The sequence below is a fragment of the Aplidium turbinatum genome, chromosome 9, assembly GCF_918807975.1.
Source record: "Aplidium turbinatum chromosome 9, kaAplTurb1.1, whole genome shotgun sequence".
NCBI lineage: Eukaryota > Metazoa > Chordata > Ascidiacea > Aplousobranchia > Polyclinidae > Aplidium > Aplidium turbinatum.
The window spans coordinates 8,639,876-8,660,642 of NC_137480.1; the positions used below are offsets into that span (position 1 = coordinate 8,639,876).

The following is a 20,767-nucleotide window of genomic DNA, read 5'->3' on the forward strand; positions in this document are numbered from 1 at the left end:
AACACATTTTAATGATTTTATAAAAGCAATGAACATCACAAAATTGCTTATTGCAGTGTAACAAATTTAGGCTTTTTAAATGTTCACCAGTCAAACGGGATCTCATCTTGGTGGCAGTTAGTGTTGGGCGATAACTCGTAACTGCAAACCCTTACAAAAACGTTGCCGAGGCCAAACGGCAAAGTTGAAATTGCCTCGGCAATTGCTTTGAACGTTTATTACGAAAAAAATTGTACCAAAACATGTAAAACGAAAAGCGAGAAATATACTAGAGTAGTCTATCACGACCGCACTGTTTGATTTGTTGTGATGTAATAATGCCAAAAGTAGCGATAAAGTGAGCGATGCGATACGCACGCTGTTACGTTAATTCACGTTAAATAACTCACGGGGAGGAAAAGTAAGTTAATTTTGGGTTGATTCAACGTTTGAGTCAGCACAAAACGATTTCCCGGCAGGTTATATTGCGTAACAACAATGTCCAAAAAAAAATTTACGCTTGTTTTACATTAATTCGACATCTAGCGACGTTAAATTATCATAAAATAACGTTAATTGCTCAACCAGGTACCGGTAACAAATTAATAGCTCTCTGCGAGAAGATAGCCTCGATTTACGTATGCACTAACATAGTTTTGGCACAATTGGGATACTGCGAGCAACACAAAGTCTATTTGATAAAAAACTAGCTGTCAGAATCGGAATCATCAGATGCTGTATCGGAGGATGAGGTTGTCGCGTCATCACTGGAATCAGACACATCAAGAGGCTCATCGCTTGGTTGTAAATCTACACTGTCTTCGCCGTTCGCTATGAAGCGTCCACGTTTTGCGACTTTCGTGCTTTGATACCCATCCACACACCTCTTTTGCAGAGCTCTATCGAGGTGTTGACTAAGGAACAAATCTATGGCTGTGCCATAACGACTGGCAGGAATGTTTAACCCTAACCTTACAAGCGCTCGTGTGGCCTCGGCATTTTTATTGCTGATGCTAATTTCAAAGACTGAGAAACTCTTTTCTTAATTAGTACAAAAATATCAAAAAGTATCGAAATATCGAGTATTTTTCAAATATCGTATCGTTTTGTTTTTTTCAATATCGCCCAACACTAGTGGCAGTTAAACCTGCACTTGAAAAACATCTCTCTGAAGAAGCGGATGTGGCAGTTGCACCAAAATATTGCGCTTGACAAGAAAGATCTCTTTAATGCGAACAACGAAACTCGTACGTTTTTTTCTATGCCGGATTGCACTAAATCGATAAACAATTCTACTTTTGCTACAGCGAATTCGTTGCGACCAGACGGAGCGGTACGGAGTCGATCGTTAAAACGGTTTCAATTATCCGATTTCATATGGATTTTGAAACCGGTTAGGCTTCACAACCGGTTATTCTATATTCGGTATTCTATTTTGCCCATCCCTAGGCCTGAGCCTACATTATAAAGCTTGGCGATCTACTATGGCAGATAGACGCAAACAAACATCAATGCTGACAAACAAGCATCAGCATTTTGAATGTAAGCAATCAGTCGGCTGGAAAGTTTGCCTCCCCGGCAATTTTCAAAACCCGGCGCCTATGATCCTAAGAGTTTGCCTAAGTCGCTGATCGCAGTTTCCGCAAACATTTTAAAAGGGTTAGGGTTTAGGGTTGGGTTAGGGTTGATCGGAGTTTCCACAAACATTTTAAGATTTCCGATAATGATCCTAAGAGTTATAGAACAAAGCCGAAGTCGCTGATCACAGTTTCCGTTTTTCCGCAACTTCCGCAAACATTTTAAAATTTCTGGTAATGATCCTAAGAGTTTGCCGAAGTCGCTGATCACAGTTTCCGCAAACATTTTAAAAGGGTTAGGGTTGGGTTAGGCCTAGGGTTGATCGGAGTTTCCGCAAACATTTAAAAATTTTTGGTAATGATCCTAAGAGTTTGCCGAAGTCGAAAAACGGAAACTGCGATCAGCGACTTCGGCTTTGTTCAATTTTTTTCTATCGATCTTTTCAGTTTGTTTGTTTGCGAAAACTCCAATCAGCGACTTCGGCTTTTTTAATTTTTTCTCTCAATCTTTTCAGTTTATTTGTTTGCGGAAACTGCGATCAGAAACTTCGGCTTTGTGCTATTTTTTCTCTCGAACTTTCCAGGGGGAACATTTTAAAATGTTTGCGGAAACTGCAATCAGCGACTTCGGCTTTTTTTAATTTTTCCTTCGATCTTTACAAGGTACGAACTGAGGGTACAAATCGTTCATGAGTACGAATTAGGTTGCATCCCATTGTTTGGAGTACTGAGCTTCCCTTAAATCAACTGTCTAGCGTTGAACATATAGGCTATGGTTTTTCTTGGTCATTGAGTGGTGCATTATTTTCAGTCAATTTACCACAGATTCTTTTCTTGAAAGTCTCACGGTGTTCTGAATCATGATTTCGATTGGGTGCAACCTAGTTCGTACCCTAAAGAGCTCGTACCCTCAGTTCGTACCCTGAAAAGATCGAGAGAAAAAATTTAAAAAAGCCGGAGTTGCTGTTTGGAATTTTCGCAAACAAACTGAAAAGATCGATAGAAAAAAATAGAACAAAGCCGAAGTCACTGATTGCAGTTTCCGTTTTTCCGCTGTTTTCGCAAACATTTAAAAAATTTCCGGTAATGATCCTGAGAGTTTGCTGATGTCACTGATCGCAGTTTCCGCTAACATTTTAAAAGGGTTTAGATTAGGGATGTGCAATTCAGAATACCGAATCCAGAAGGATTCGGATCCTAAACTATCCAGATCCAAAACGGCAATAAAACCGGGTAATAAGATTCGGTTTTAAAGATATACATAAGTCTTGTGCAAGCTGTCAGCTGGAGACAGTGAACTGAAAAAAGTGGGGTTTACTCACGCAAACGTTCAAAAACATTGCGCACGCGTTGTGCGCGCACGCCGCATGCAACTCTACGTCACTCGCTTGCATGAGCAATCAAAGAAACTAAGCGTGCAATTTTCTTTGTACACATTTTTCTTTGTACACAGCTTTGTACACATGCACAATCGTGCAATGCTTTTTTTCAATCCACGTGCGTATGCGACTCTGCGATAGTTTGACTGGTGGGCGTAACAACATTGAGCAGATGCCCCCTGCTAAAGGAGTTGGCTCTGAAACACCTCAGCATACCTGCCACATCAGCATCTTCCGAGCGATTCTTTTCGACTGCGGCTTGACGGAAACTAAGCTGCGCTCCCGTTCAGTGTTGCCAGATGGGGAAATAGAATATCAAATTAAAAAATTCTGGTGAAATTTAGAGGTATTTATTGCCAAGCTTTTTGACCTTGGAACCAGATAACTTTTTGGTGAAATCTGGTGAAATTTTCCCTACTCAATTTTTTTCAAGAAAGTGTTTTCAATTTTTTTAAACTTTTTAGCAAATAATCCCTGCTCGTATAGAAAACGTTTTGCAAGAGGTTTGCATATGGATAATGGCAGTGTCTTATGTCTTAAAAACTATTTGTATTTAAGCGAAATTGCTTTATTTAGGATCAGGGCCATAGCCAGACCGCAGAGCAAAGGGGGCAATTTTTTTTTAGGAGGAACCGAAAAATTTTTTTGGGCAGAATCATTATAATTGTAGCTGTTGCTCGAGAATGTTGGGATTTTGCCAGGGGGGGCAAAATTTTTTCAGGGGCGGGGAGTGACGCCCCCCCTGGCCCCCGGCTGGTTACTGGCCTGTTTAGGGTGTTTTAAATATCTGGTGAAATTTTAGTTACTTTTTGTTGCCAAGCGGCTTCCATCATCTGGCAACACTGCTCCCATTTGGCTGGAAGTCATTTAGAATGCCTTAATGTGTTGCATTGCAACAAACATTTATATACTTTGATTGTGTAGCTTTTGTGTCTGAAATTTTTTACTTTTTGTGTTGCTGGAGCCTGGAAGTTAATAGGATTCGGTATTCTGGATTCGGTTTAGTATTCTGGAATAGTGAATTATTCTGTATTGCCCATCCCTAGGTTAGGGGTTAGGGTTGAGATCAGAGTTTCCGCAAACATTTTAAAATTTCCGGTAATGATCCTGAGAATTTTTGTTTATTTGCGGAAACTGCGATCAGCGACTTCGGCTTTTTTATTTTTTTCTCTCGATCTTTTCAGGGTACGAACTGTTCAGGGTGCGAACTAGGTTGCATCCATTTCGATTCAGTTGATGTCATTCTGTTTGTAATCAAGTTAGGCATTATTTGGCTGCAACGTTTTCAATCTGGAAGCTTGTTCTTTTCTTTGCAATAAAATCATACTCATCACAGAAAGCCAAGGTATCATTCTCAGATCACCCCCATTACCATGATGGTACTCGGGATGTTGCTGTAGGTGTAGCAGTAAATTACAGGCTCTGTGTATGGGCAGATGCTCGAGACAATTCGGCGTCCGCTACAGTGCCCTTTTTTTAATTTAAATAACTATGCACAAGTCAAAATGGAAAAAGATTTTATAGACAAAAACAAGATATAACTTGGCATGGACAGATAACTTTGCATTCACTGCAAATGTTGTTAGCATCTAAGCTACTGTACTTATAAGCTTAATATTATATGTTGGCAACATTTAATCATTGTAAAAAGTGCCTTATCTCTGACAGGTACCATGTGAGAATAGAGACTTGTAGGCATTGTTATGAATTAGTGTTGATTTGCACTAAATTTCTTGATATTGATCTGATTTTGACTGCAAGTGTTTTCCTGCTACTAATCTACCATTAAGGATTTATATATATACCTAGGCCAATTTTCTGGTTCGAACTGTAATGGCATTGTTATGGCCAATTTATATCAAATTTTTGACTTGCCAAACTATTCATCCATTGCTGATGTGAAGTTGCGTTACCAACAATTGGCCAAACAATTGCATCCTGACAAACAGATCCAAATGAACATAAAGTTGTCTGCAGAAGAAACTTCACAACAATTTGTCGCTTTGCAAGAAGCTTGGAAAGTTTTGAATAACACTTCAACTAAGCTGCAGTATGATGTGAAATTGCGACAGATTCAAAAGGAGGACAATTTTACAATAAATGAGTTCATTTCAATTGAGGAACTTGAAACAGATTTTCCTGATTGTAACGAATGCGGCATACATAAGACTTGTGACAATTGTTCTGATAGCACATATGTACATCAGTGCAGATGTGGCGGAGAATATTTGTTATCAAAAGAAGATGTTCATCTCGAAGGTCTACCTTTGGCAGTTGAATGTAGTAATTGTTCTCTACATATCCAAGTGACAGCAGGATCGTGATATTGACAATTTTCTTTATGTATGATTATTTTAATGTTTAACTTGGTTTTTGCCTTTTCATGTCTTCATTTTTTTGCAAAATCTTAACTCCTTGTATATTTAAATTGGTATTTTCTCTGTTATATTTAATAGCCAAAAAAGGTAATAAAAGCAGAATAATATAAAAATGATAAATAGTTGAGATTGCTTTTTTACTGTGAAGCAATAAAGTTAGTGATAATTATAACAGCCATCACCTTGACTTTTTTGTAACTCGGAATGTCAGCAATAACACCTTTAGTAATAGATCGTAAATCATGTTCAAATGTAATAAACGAACCTTATTTGTGCTTTCTCTGCGTAATTATTTTTATTTCAGATATCATTTTATACTCTTTTTGTGGTTACAAGATAATATGTATATCAGATTTTATTTCATAAACTTTAATTCAATATTTTGCTTTTGTCATAGGCGCCTAACTATTTTTTTGGCCGTGGGTGGGGGCGAAAGCATGTTTCATCAGCAGCAACGTAACTTCAGCGAAATGTCACGCAGATGGATGACGTAATTACAGTATGTCGTCACACTAGGATTGCTTTTATTGCCACACTCGGAGTTATCACTACGTTCGACCTACCGTTAATTATTAGAAACAAAACTCGACCAAACCACATGCTATTCGTCTGCGTTGGCTAGCGGTTGATGGACTGCGACTCTTTAAGCTAAGCACAACATAAAGTTTAGCAACGAACTAGATTTATAAGCATGAAACAAGAGACGAAAAGGTTTACTAAAAGGTACACTGTAAATGGAATGAAAATACTAACTTGATCATACGCTTGAAAATATACCTGTTGAAAACAAAATCATTCATGTTTACATCAATTCAACAGCACATCACCTTGAATAAATTTAAAAGTTGCTGACATCCGTAAACAGCGCTTGAAAAATAGTTACGGAGAGACGTTTGATTAAGTTTTCGACTTGACATTGCTCCCTTTTCACCACAATATCGCAACTTATCGCTGACCAGCTTTCAAGTTTCAATTTGCTGTAATACGCCCGTTTTCGTGTTGCAGATGAAACAAAAGATGCGCTTATTCCCCGCCTTTGATCGGGTTTCTATGGCAACGGTCGTGTGTGCGCCATGCAGTTTGCGCGAGTCCGTTGTTGTGTTGATTATGCCGCTTGTGCGACTGTGGGCAGTGCGGTTTATACCAGCCCTTGTTACGTTGGTTAGTGGTAACCTCGGGCCGAGACTTCAAGTTCATTTTCACAGCAAGCGATTCACTGCCGCGACAATTCTCTGCAGAGGTTTCGACTTTCGAAAGCGACATCGAGTCTGTTTGCAAGCGCATTAAGCTAAACGCACGCTGCGTCAACGTAGCAAATTATGTTGTTTTTGGGTGCATTCAACATCTGATGACATTGAATCGACGCAAAATGGTAGATTTTTGCTATGTTTCAGGCAGCAAAATCAGTCATTTTTACATTGATTCAACGTCTGCAGACGTTAAATCAATGTAAAAATGACAGATTTTTTTGTCTGGGGTGGGATTGTAGCATCGCTACTCGTTCTAGTGATTATTTATCGCGAAGCCGTTGCGGTTTGCATTTAAAAATGTTTTTCTGCTGCCGATCGCTAGTTCATCTATTGTTTTATGTATCAATGCAGCATAAAAAGTTGCTCCCACGCAGAAATATGCGTGGGGGCCTGGCCCCCACGGCTTAGGCGCCTATGGCTTTTGTGGTTCTATATGTTTTGTTGCTATGATTGATTACATTCCAATGTACAATTACCTTAAAAATGTATGTTGTCACGTAATAATTGTGCTAAACAATGTAAACATGTGCTTGAAAAGGGTTTTGTCACAAAGTATAACATCTATATTTGAAATAGATTGGCTTGTTATTTCAGGCTGGAATGGCACAAATTCTATTTTGTGCTCAGGCCATTAGCAAGCATGAACAGTTGTTCATTGAATTGTATTCAAATGGTTATTACTGTATTTTCTTCTCCAGATAAAACGTTTGTTAATTATAAAAGTATTAATATTTATTACAATGAGTGAGAAAGTCTCAATGGATCCTACTGGTGCCGTAACTAATAATGAAGAAAATTCTTCCAAGTGAGTATGCCCCGACCCAAACAGTCCCCTTTTTTGAATGCTATAAAAGTAATAGTTGGATTTAGAGATGTACCCACCGGCGCCGAGTCCCGGGCGGGCGGGTGGGCCCGCTAGCCGGACATTTCAGGAATTAAAAAAAAAATTTTAATGCAATTTTAAGTCCCAAAATTTCTGTAACCATCTGCCACCTTGTGATACTAGCCTACATACCTTATTCGCAGGGTTTTGTCGCCATATGATAGGCCCTACTAGACCTCCTAATTAAGCGATTAGTTTTCGTCAATTATTGCCATTGTTACATTCATGCAACGTTAAACAACGTTGATTCGCCGTTAAACGAGCAAAAGTGTCCAGCCGCGCCGTTTGTCTCCACTCTGCCACTCGTAGCCCAGTGCTATAAATCAAGTAAATTGCGCAAACCTGTGAGGAACTTCATTCGCGGCAAAAGTCTGACCGCAATTGCCACTGCTTTTACATCGTTTTAACATCGCCAGATGATGACAGAAACGTCTTAACCATGCCTGCATCATGACCGCTCACAAAGAAGAAGTTGATGTACTTGACAAAGACAAAATAATTGCGCAGTTTATCTCCGAAAGCACTGTTCGGAAAAACACATATTTTGTTTAACACAATGAAAACTATTAGTACTACAAAAAGTGCTCAATGCCAAGCAAAAAGGCAAAGCAGAGCGAATTAAATCAAATATAGTTATTACTATCTGAAGCCTTTACAAATTGTTTCACCTAACGGATCATCAGAAGGTCTTATTCAAATAGAATGATATTCGAATTTAGATAGATAGAATTTGAATAAGACCTTCTGATGATCCGTTAGGTGAAACAATTTGTAAAGGCTTCAGATAGTAATAACTATATTTGATTTATTTTGTTTAACTATGCTATGGAGCGCCGTTTGTTAAAAAGTGTTTCAGGGATCTCTGAAGTGTTTTATACCTTTCGTTCTTTTCCCCACTATGGGCTTCTCGGGAGCTGAATTGCTGTAAAATCGCTTCTGCGTTGCATTACAGCATCCTGTTTCTTATCTGTGCGCCCACTAGGAGCGACTTATCGTATGAACCCACCGATGTATTGTGTGTGTGTTATCGTGTTGTATCAACAATAGTAATGTAATTATGGAACTAGTACAGTATTGCAGTTTTCGTCCCGCAACCCGCACATACCAATCACAAAAAATATGCGGAACTGAATTACCAGGACCAGACGTTGTTGCGTAACAATTATATTTATTACTTGTTTCCGAATCGTGTTAGAGGAGACATAGACGTAAATGTAAAACTAGGCTAGCCCAACAACCTAGCAAAATCGCCCTTTTGAAAAATGCGCAAAATAACCTTTATGACGTAACAGTATGTGTTCGCCCGCCCAGCTATTTTGAAAACTCGGCGCTTATGGATGTACCGATACAAATATTTTGGCCGATCTCGATACCGATATCACTTTTTTAGGCCGATACTGATACCGATATTTTGGCCGATACTTTGGTGTTACAAAAAGAAGCAATTTTGGTATTTGCAAGGAATTATATCAAATGCTAAGTTTTATATATATACCTTATTTGCATAAAACTATTAAAAAAAGCTTTCAATTGGCATACTTTATTAAAGATTCAAGAATCCAATCTCAACCACATTGTTGCGTCATAATAGTATGTTTTAGTAATGAAAGGCCACCGTAATTGAGGACTGGGGTATAAGGGAAGAAACATTACATCATAATTGGGTTTTCTAAAAAATTAATAAAGTGTTTCCGCAAACTCTCCAAATAGGCTATCATAATGGATAATAAGATGTATTATAAAATGTAAACCAAGTCATTTGTGTAGTCGTACAAAAACTATTCGACAAGTAATGTGCAACCTAAGGGCGCTTGTCGTTTGGTTGAAAAGCTTTTGCCAGGCCAAGACTACCCAGGTAGCAAAAATGTATAATTTTGCATCGCTTGTACGTTGCTAAACGTTTAAAAACCCATGTAACTTGGTTGTTTTTAGTAAACTGATTCGCTAACCACAACGGTGTAGCTTCCACAGTCCACACTAGCCATTTCAATTCTTGTCGATGTCAATTCTTGCTACAAAACGGCTGCCGAGAAATATATAGTTGATTAGATGGTCTAAATGGCTAGCGTGGGAGCTACACCGTTATGGTTCGCAACAGCTCGCTGTACTAGTGAGTGCTCAGCCTTGTGCTGATAGCCGGGAAGAACGCTCCTTTCTTCACAATGAGGTTGTCATCTTAGGCGCAACAAGACCATTTATTGATTAGTTTAGTGAGGATTCGTAGTCCCATTGCTTTCATTTTGAGCCTACTTACTCTGCCATGACATTGTTTAAGCTTGGTGATTTTATTACAATGAAAGGTGGAAATTAAATCACAAACTGGATAGAACCAGCTTACTAAAAACAACTAAGTTACATGTTGTTTTTAAACGTTTAGCAACGTAAAAACGATGCAAAATTATACATTTTTGCTACCTGGGTAGTCTTGGCCTGGTTTTATCCTCTGTTGAGAGTAAAAAAGAAACACAAATGATAAATATTGGAGAAATTGAGTCTCCTTCACAACTTAAGAATCGAACAACGCAAAACTGCTGAAACAAAACGTTTTGTTTGAGTGAAAGAATCGCTGTATATTGCGCGCAATGCCAAATGGTGCGCGCATGAAGTCATGGAAGTGTGAGGTACCGTATCAAAAATTTGAACAGGTTGTTATTTTTCTACATCAATGTGACGTTAGTTACTGCTTTAAAAAATCTATATCTTTGCTTCTGCAGAAAATCCGCAGCAAACGCCTTTTTTTTTACATGTTTAGTATCGGCTACAGTATCGGCCAAATTTTGCCGATACCGATACTCAAAAAATGGCCGATATCACCGGAATGGCCCGTTTCGGTGAGTTCGATCCCTTAACGGGGGATTTTTTCAATTATTTTTTTTTTATTATGGGGTACCGTAGCCTAATTATCATTGCCGTTTTAGGGTTAGGGGTTAGGGTTAGAGGTTAGGAACTCACCGAATCGGATTCACCGAATAGTAGCAGACCCGATATCGCCGATACCGATATATCGGTACATCTCTACTTGGATTGTACCATTGCATAAACTGTTAGAATTTTCAACTAGGATTTCAAAAAAAATCTTTTCTTTTAGAAGTCGCAAACCGATACCGATATATCGGTACATCTCTAGTTGGATTGTATCATTGCATAAACTGTTAGAATTTTCAACTTGGATTTAAAAAAAAATCTTTTCTTTTAGAAGTCTCAAATTTTATAAATTCAGTTTTTTGTACTGATTTTTATGCCACAAATTTTGTTTTTACTTTCCATAGTTGTATTCACTGTTTTCTTTCCAGGCAATCAACGGTTTCTAATTCCACTGGTGAACCAAGTCATTCAGTTCCATTGTCATCATCGACAACGGGCAAGAAAAAGAAAAAAAAGCAAGCAAAAGACAATGCTGCAAAGCAACAGCCCAAGGTGAAGATGAAATTCAGAGAAAATAATATCTTACCATATATACATTAAAAAAGGACTAAGTTGTAAGTTGTAACAACGTTTTTAAACAATAACGCTTTGCAATTTGAAAATAACAGTTTTGTGTTTTTATAGAAAGTTATGAAAACAAAACAACACATCACAAATCAACTAATATCATTTAGCTTTTTAATAAATAGTGAAAGTTGCTCAATAATGCATGATACGAGTTCTTTGTGTTTAACGCACACACAAGAGCGAAGTTTGTTGGTCAGTACTATTGGAAAGTACACCTTTGGCATTATCCCTTGCATACCCAGTAAAAATGGAAAGTCTAACTTTGTCAACAAACTCAAAATGATGATCATGTGTTAGGCATTTTGAGTAAAACGTTTAACGATTTTGCATAGTCTACAAATGTCAAACAATGTAGTTTTTTTTTTGAGCTACAGAAACGCCCAAGGGAGCATTAGGCCCACCAATGCATTTTGTTGATGTTGTTCAGTGAGACTGAAACAGAATGGTTACTTTACCCGCTTCAGCACAATTTACTTTTGAGCTTCAATCAATTTGGTGATGTGCATTTTTTTTAAATAACATCTTTCTTAAAGATTTTGAAACCTGCGTTGAATGTTGATTTGTCAAAGTTGGTTTGCATCACATCATTTCAAAATATTGCATCAGTGTTTTGTATTAAATCTTGTATATTTTTTCTGTAGCTTTTATGTTATTGGCATTAAAACTCAGTGTTTTTTTAAGCAAAATGCATTGAGTTTCAAGGATATGAGAAATGTTCTTGCTGTCATGGAAAAGGACTTGGTATCGAAAGAGATGGACCCTGCAAGCAAAACGTGGCAGTTTTGGGACACACAGCCAGTGCCAAAAATGTGTAAGTTATCAAGTGATTCATACTTCCTATGCTTACACCACGACTATAAACTTATGACAATAAACGCTTTAAGATTATAGAATTATAGATGGTATCATACTTTTTATACATGAAATAAAGTTAGAGTTAAATTATTATAGTGCTAAGAGTATATTTATTGGCTAAATAACGTTTTTTATAAGATTATTCAAAACGGTGATTGAAACATATCTTCATGTTTTTGACCTGAATTGATCAAACCGATAGTTCGCTAGAAATGACTTTTTTCAAAAATTTTCGAATTGAAATTTCATCGATAAAGATCCTAATTGTGTTGAAATTAAAGAAGGGAATCGATTTACAACGTTTTCTTTATTATATTATATGGATTTCACACAAATGCCGTTTCTATAACGTTTTTGTTCGTTCCGTTACCGTGTCTATAATCAATCCATGTACCGATCGCATTGAGATTGAAGTCAGTATGAACTTATTGGACAACAATTATTATTGTGCTCTGATGCAACAGATTTGTGTATGAAATTGACTATGAAATTTTTACTTCCATGCGCTTTGTATGGTTTACTTAGTATATTCTTATATTCTTCCCGTAGCGGAAAAGATCGACGAAGTTGGCGTCATTGAACCAGATAAGGAACACATACGAGAAGAGCCGTTCAGCCTTCCTGGCGGCTTTGAGTGGGACACCATGGATCTTGGAAATTCTAAGCAGGTGTTCGCCTATTGTACGGAAAACATTGAGTTGTCATTCCATTTGCTTCAATGTTTTGCTGAGAAAAGTATGTAAAATATTTGCCTGCTTTACGACGTAATGTCAGCACAAAAACTTATTTCAATTGATGTGTTTTTGTTTTTAGCTTGAGGAAGTCTACAAGTTATTAAACGAAAACTACGTCGAGGATGAAGACAACATGTTTCGCTTTGACTATTCAGCCGAGTTCCTGCAATGGTAAGCACCAACATTATTTCCTTGTTTGCAATGTAACTTTGCTGCTTTAGATTTGTTGTTCGTCTACTGTTAGGCTAATGAAAAAGTGACGTACATTGCTATATGACTCAGAAATTAATGTTCTTCTATCGTTTTATGTCGTGTAGACCGTCTAGCCGCGCTAGCGCGTCCTCGTAGACGTGCAGGTTAGGACAGCCCAATGTAAAGTTGATTCCCACATTGTTGAATGTCACCCGGAACAGAATTCAGTGATTAGTTTCGAAATAAAGATTTTGATAGGACATAGGGCCTTTCTTATGACCCAACGGGGCGACCATCTCGTGTGATCAACGGCCATCACTCACCCAGCTGACGTTTCCATTGTATATACATTTGTACCGATAGGAGATAAATAAACGTGAACAACGTTACCTGTTTAATTTTCAAGCAAACAGTGACTCAGTTGAACGAAAAATTTCCACGCATCATTCGTGACGTCACGCGTTCAGCAATCAGCATCTCCAAACGTTTTGTTCTTTATAGGTTCTTCGCGGTTGCCACAAAGTAACAAAGTATTATGTTCATCTCTAGGGCCCTCCGACCTCCAGGATGGGTAGCAGAGTGGCACTGCGGGGTCAGAGTGACCAAAAGCCGTACATTGGTTGGATTCATCAGCGCCATTCCTGCACTAGTGAAAGTTTACGACAAGTAACATTTTTAGATATTTTGCACCAAATCTTTCTGCAAGTTCTTATGGGCCTCTTCAATTCAGACGCAATACGAAATCATCATTAGAATCATTTCTAGAGTGTTGTTTTATAATATTCTAAACGCATCACGACGTATTTTGTTTTCGAAAAGAAATTGATAGTTCATGCCTTTAGTGAATAATTTCTGCGTTTTCAAGCTCAACTACAAACTAGCTTATTAATAGTTCTACATTTAATGATTTATTTGATTTAAAATTAAAACTCTGATGCATCTCAAACTGTTTGTTGATCATTCTCTAGGAAGCAAAAAATGGTTGAGATTAATTTCCTCTGCGTTCACAAGAAGCTCCGATCGAAGCGGGTGGCTCCAGTCCTGATCAGGGAGATCACAAGACGTGTCAATATCAGAGGAATATTCCAAGCAGTTTATACCGCTGGCGTTGTTTTGCCGAAGCCAGTTTCTAAATGCAGGTCTTTTCACACGCGTTTCTAGCTATGCTTGTTCATATTTTGTTTAGCTTCATACGAAAATACAAAGACGAATTGAGAATTGTTATACACTCTTTCACACAGAATAAGCACTGTCTTTTTTCGTCTACTTTGTTAGATTAACAGTGAGTGATTATTAGGGTGTTATGTTTTTGCTCAGACGACTTTTAGAGGGTGCGCAGCCCCGCCAAAGTTTGAAAAATTGAAGCGTGGGAATATTTGCATGAAGTGTGCTGTATCTCGGTAACAGAAGGAGATAGTTAGATTAGTATAGATTAGTAATTCCTATCTATCTGATTATATAACAACATGAGGCAAACGCTGCATGCTTCAATATTTCGTTTATAAAACTTGTAAACATTGGTTTTGTCGCTAAATTACACTTATGTGCCGTATCCAAATTTGCGCTTCCAGTTATAAGATGGTGTAGGTTACGGTTATACCTTCTTTAAATCTGAATTCTATACCATGACTTTAAGTTATCTTGTTTGTTGGCGATTATCGTCACACAGCTTTTGTGTAAATTTAACGTAACATTGAATCGTTATCACGTAGATACTATCATCGCTCGCTGAATCCCCGTAAACTTGTTGACGTCAAGTTTTCTCACTTGGGAAGAAACCAAACTATGCAAAGGCTCGTAAAGTTGATGAGATTGCCAGAAGTAAGTTTGTCAAACAACCGTATTGGCTGGAACTCTAGATTCGAAGACTGGCATGGGGCATTACTTGTCTGGACTGTTTTTGACGTCTCTGGGTATAATTCAAAAAAGGCATCAAGCGACTATAGTGTTCTGTATTGTCAGGCTGTATTTATTTATTATTGTATTTAGTATTTATTATATATTAGTTTATCCAACCCTCGCAATACGGGGAACAAGATACGTTAGACTGTATAGATGGGTAGAGAGAGACTTACGTTTCGCATCCAATCTAAATGCGCTTCTTCAGAGCATCGTTTATTGTTCTCAATGCTTGCTATCAAGGCTGGGCTGTTGAATTTGAAACACAGTCTGTTTTTAATTTTTAGTATCTCCGATCAACCAGTTGTCTCCTCGGTGCGTTTATCACTGTTGCTTCTAAGTTGGGAATTAATTTGTGGCTGACGTGATGTAAACAAAATTTAAATAAGACATCTGAATTTGAAACTTTCATAATTTAGCACGTTCTCAGCCACTGCTTAGATTAACATGATACTTACACTTGTGGGTTGTTAGTTGATAACATCATGAATCAAACCAATTTCAAAACTAACAATTAGTTTTTAGTTATAAAGTTATCTGCGTTTCATGTGTTTAACGCCTGTACATGGCATCAGCACCCGTGGCTCAGTGGTTACCACCTTCGGCTCTGGTGCTGGTAGCCCTGGGTTCGATTCCAGGTCGGGTCATACCAAAGACTTTAAAAGGGTACCGATTGTGTTCTTTCTTGCATAACGCAGTGAGGATAAATCGGGTAATAATCTGGTGACATATCACCCTCTTCCAATCTTCCTTGAGCCAGCATGGAAGCAGTACGGCTCATAAAATCACATGGAACCCTGTCAAGTAACCCATGTTGATGCGCAATCTGCTGCAAGCGGAGATAGCGAATGATTATATGGCATCAGCGTGAAAGTCTTCGGCATTTTTGTTACTGAACATAAAAATCATTCATTTTTGATCACAGGAACCCATAATCAAAGGATTCCGCGAGATGCGACCAGGAGATGTGCCGCAATGTCACCAGCTTCTTGCCAACTATCTTCATTCTTTTCTACTTGCTCCGATCTTCACTGAGGCAAGTAGTACACGTTTTGCTGCTGTTTTGTGTCCTTTTTTTAGTCTGTGAAAGTTGTTGACAGGACAGGGGGCCAGTGGTGTGGCCACATATTGTTGTTTCTTTCCAAATCGATAGCTTTTAAATTACGTACTTTGTCCATGATTTCCTCAGCTTGTAGAATTACCTAATAAAATTGATTGAGTTACGCTTTTAGCAGCATGATCGTTGCTTACTTCACAATGTAAATTTTAATGACATGTTTTAGCCTGATGCTTCGAGTTTGCTGTGGTAATAGTGGATTGCACTAGCCTTCGGAAAGCTTTCTTCCGAAGGCTAGTGCAATCCGCTATTAACACAGCGAACTTGCAGCATCAGGCTAAAACAGGTCGTAAATATCTACATTGTAAAGTACCTAATAAAAGACGGTGACGTATGCGATCACTAGATTAAAATGACCACTTGCTTTGATACATCAACTGATTACAACATTGAAATTTGTTTATTTTTGAAGTTATTCTTTTGGTCACTACTCTCCAGTGGGGCTACATGATCAGAGCCTTGTTTTATTACAGGATGAATTTGCTCACTTTTTTTTGACTCGTAAAGGAATCATTCACTCTTTTGTGGTTGAGGATGAAAATGGTGAGTTGAATTTGGAAAAGGTTGTTAGGTTTTCCAATCATTTGCATTTTGAAATTTTTGTATTGAGCAATATTTTTCAGTTCAATCAAACTGTTTCATGTAGGTTTTGTCAAAATACTCTTCAGTTTGTTTTTATTTCTGACCATCACAACCACAAAAATATATTCCAAACATAACAGAGGTCTACAGAAAAAGGTAAAAGCAACAAAACGCGAACGTTGTAACTTGCTTGGTACCAAAACAGGATAATCAGTTTAAAATATGGCCTGGTCGCAACACCTTAAGCTCTCATTCCATCGCTTCACAATACTTGGCATGTACTGTAGTAAACTAGTAATGTTTTCAAACAAACAAAAAAACTAATTCCGAAATCCGCTTTGCGCAAGCCTTTACGGGCCAATGCTTAAATACAAAAAAATTAAATATCTTAGAACCCTGATTAAAATTTTCTGTTAACAAGTGTTATTTTTACCTTACGGCTAAGGACATTTTCAAAGCAATTAAATCTCGCAACAAACCTGAGAGCCTCAGCTTGGCACATGACGAAAGGAATAGACACAGGTTATTTATTTTAAGTAGACATTGAAAGACACCTTAAGAAAGAATTCCAAATATTGACTTCCAATCTAAAATTTGATGGTGTATAAATCTTTGTTTTGACGATGAATTCTTCCAATTGCAGGAAAAATCACAGATATGTCCAGTTTCTTCTCTTTGCCTTCCTCCATAATGCAACATCCTGAGCACAGCGTACTCAATGCAGCCTACTCCTACTACTCGGTTGCAAGCAAGCATTCGCTCAAGGAACTCATGAAGGATATCTTAATTGTGGCGAAGAAGGTACGCCAAGACGCCAAGTTGATAAACTGCATTTAAAAACGAAATAATGCAAAATTAAGAAGGAAAACTTGCCACGTCGGCTAATTGTTAAACAGCCATGCTTGAAACGACTGCACCGATACAATATGATGCTAGGTTCAATATCATTCTTTGAAGTCAAAAATCTAATGAGAAAAAACTCAACTTGCATCTTCCAATTGATTGCTTTGCCGATGTCTTCAAAAGTTTAATAACAGTACAAAGTTGGGGAGTGGTGAGCAGCTACTAAAGGGAGTGATGAAATACACTACGAACCACTTTTTCGCTAACTTTGGTAGTTTTGTTTATGATTATCCATTATTTGCTTGATATCTTTCGTATCGCTTGCACGTTTCAGTTGGGATATGATGTGTTCAACGCACTGGATCTCATGGACAATCAGACCTTTTTAAAAGAGCTGAAGTTTGGAATGGGAGATGGAAATCTTAACTATTATCTTTATAACTTTAAATGTCCAAATATACCTTCAAATAAAGTGAGTGATCTTGTTACTAACCATTGTTTGTCTGTAACAAAAAAAATTTGAAGGCTACACAACAACCTGTAAGGCTTCTATACCTGAATACTTTTGCCAGGGATCTCTCATCTCTAAAGAACGGGATGACTCACTTGAGAATTTTCGGTGTTTTAGTGGACACTAGTAGGGTAAAAAAATACACACGATTTTGATTATGAAAGTGATTCTTTGAGGTCAGTAGTGGCATGTTTTTTGCAAGCAAATCATGAATAGATAGGCCTACAAAACAGTGAATAGTTACAATAACTGTTTGTGCCTTTTCGGAAATGTCTCAGCATTGCTATGTTCAGGCTATCCAGTATCCACACCTCCTTACTATTTTTATTAAAGAAATGTGGCCTATTGCACCAAAATGGTTGGGTGTGTTAAACGTCATTATCAAAATAACATCGTCTAGTTTTAGTACAGTGGGCCTATACTGGTATTTAAAGAAACTTTCCCTCTCATGCATTCACTGTTACATCACTATCTCTGCAAATCGTATTAGGCCTATATCCTTTTGAAGCCAACTTTGCTACCGCTTATTGGTAATATAGGCTACTTGTAATAATCTCTAAAATGTGGTCTGACGAAGTATGTTTAAGTTGCCCTCAAAACATCAAAAAATAAATGGAGGTGGATCAGCGTTATGTATTGATCTCTTAGAACATTAATTTAAAAGAACATTAACAAGTTTGCAGGGTTTTGAAAATCTACCCTACTAGTGTCCGGGGAAAAAACAAGTGAGTCATCCCGCTCTTCAGATATCCCTGACTTTTGCGATAATTCGGTAGTCCCACTTTTACTCACATTTCAATTCGAAGCAGTGTCCTTTGTATCAAATAATCTGGTAATTATAATTTTGTAAGTAAGTAATCCGGTAATTTCAGCTAACCATTGTTTTGAGACTTTTCAAATGATTTCGACATCTATTTAACTTGCTGTCAACATAAAGCTAAAGAGTTATTCTCAAAACACAAAGATTAATTCAGTTGATCAAAAATTGCTGTAATATTGCACTTTGATAATAGTGATTCAGTTTACTTGCGTATAAGCTGTATACTATACAATATGCATACATTGCATAGTGTATATTACACATATATATTATAAGTAAATTGAATCACTATTATCAAAGTAACTTTAGGCTACAGCCTATTTCACCCTTTGCGGCTTTTGACGATCCCGCAAAGGGCAAAACAGGTTGTAAAAGTTACTTTGATAATAGTGATATTCAATTCACTTGAATTAGTTCTGCTTAACATTGAGCAGTTGAGCACTCTTTTGTGGTATTAATACCATTTATCGTACTAGTGTACATATTCGTTTCCAGGTTGCTCTTGTACTGCAGTGAGCTCAATGTGGCTCGGAAAGGGACGATTTTGATCTGTTGAGTGGGTTCTTCGTGCCCAATAGAGACTTGCAGAAGTGTTGCAGATGCTCACTACACCTTTTCTGTGTTTTGACCTTTTTGAATGGATGGAAAGCTGCTAACTTGATATTTATCTCAGACCGAACAGTTGTGAAAATTTTACAATTAAAAGCATCGTCTTTATGCTTTGCGTTTGTTTTAATTGGATGAATTTTAAGTAAAATCGTTTAACGTCAATAAACGTAACTTGTCAGTTGAGAAAAATTGCAGTATTTGTTTGTGCCTGCAAATCTATGTGAGGTTTCTGGTCATATAAAATCCTGAGTAGAAACAATGAAAACTATTAATACTACAAAAAGTGCTCAATGCTAAGCAAAAAGGCAAAGCAGAGCGAATTAAATCAAATATAGTTATTACTATCTGAAGCCTTTACAAATTGTTTCACCTAACGGATCATCAGAAGGTTTGAAAAACATGCAAAAAGTAATGAATCGATAATTCCTGAAAAGACATTAAATATTACAACTGTAATTTAATCTGCAAAAAAAACCTTTAAACCTGTAATTCCTGAAAAGATATTAAATATTATAACCGTAATCCAATCTGCAGAAAAAAACCTCAGAATCACTAAGGGCTACCTCCATTCATACAGGTTGCATTGATCATCACAACTGCATTTTGCTTTTTTGTGATGTCATAGATGTTGCCATCAAGTTGCTTGGTTTCCAGTTGGACAAATTAATTGAAACTTTGTAGTAATGGATGGAGGTAGACCAATATTGGTCTACACTGTAAGTTACCAGTTAAATCAGTGGTTCTTAACCAGGGTTCGATCGAACCCCTGGGGTTCGACGAAGCTGTTTCAGGAGTTCGGCGCGAACGTCCTCTGAAACATTAACACACGGTCTACTGAATGGTATATCAGCGAATATTTTCGGAAAATATTGTCCAGCCGAAACTTAATTGCGGCTTACATGATGGTAAATAAACATCTGTGTGATTGACGTGTGATGTAGTGATGCCATCTGCATGAAACACAGAATGCAAAAATATATATTAATTTATTACGTAACATTGTAAATACAATTGGTAAGAAAAACTTGATTTTCTCACAACATGAATTTCCTCACGTTTGCTTTTTGCATGGAATGGCAGAAGTAGGGCTCCACAGTCCGCATTCGCACATTGTGTGTTGCAGATACGCACTTGCATCTAAAACGCTACCTTCATTACTTGCTGCCGTTCTCAATTTTGTGCGTGGTAGAGCTTTAAATCATCGAAATTTTATGCAGCTGTGTGAAGATATAGAGTCACAATTCAAAATCCTTCTCTATCACATTGAAGTAGGCTACGATGGCTATCTAGGAGGAAAGTGATGAATCGTGTTTTTGCTTTGCGTAAAGAATAATTGGAGTTCTTGAAAAGTCACAACCATCGGCATTCGAAACACTTTGAGGACTCAAGTTTTATCCATATTTGACTGACATCTTTGGTGCCTTCAATCAGCTGAATTACCAAATGCAATCAGGTGGTATATATGTAATAGAAGCTGAAGAGCAAATGAGTGCTTTTCAGAGGAAATTGCAGTTGTGGTGGCAGCGATTGGAAAATAACAACTTCGCTAACTTTCCGCGTATGGACGAGGTAGTAAGTAGTTCCGGGACAGCAATTAATGGCGAAGTTGCAGATATTTACTGAGCATTTGCAGAAGGTATTTCAAAACTACTTTACCGAACAAACGC

At 37.6% G+C, this 20,767-nt stretch overlaps 1 protein-coding gene across 1 annotated transcript; it reads left to right on the plus strand.

The window, feature by feature from the left end:
* The first annotated feature begins 7,265 nt into the window (after positions 1-7,265).
* On the plus strand, positions 7,266-19,283 carry LOC145777021 (glycylpeptide N-tetradecanoyltransferase 1-like). The gene is made up of 13 exons (XM_082588287.1): positions 7,266-7,368; positions 10,740-10,863; positions 11,620-11,749; positions 12,343-12,461; positions 12,607-12,698; positions 13,269-13,385; positions 13,688-13,858; positions 14,432-14,540; positions 15,544-15,654; positions 16,209-16,278; positions 16,961-17,118; positions 17,495-17,632; positions 18,987-19,283. The coding sequence occupies exons 1-13, from the start codon at positions 7,304-7,306 to the stop codon at positions 19,005-19,007; spliced, it is 1,425 nt and encodes a 474-aa protein (XP_082444413.1). The 5' UTR covers positions 7,266-7,303; the 3' UTR covers positions 19,008-19,283.
* The last annotated feature ends 1,484 nt before the right edge of the window (positions 19,284-20,767 follow it).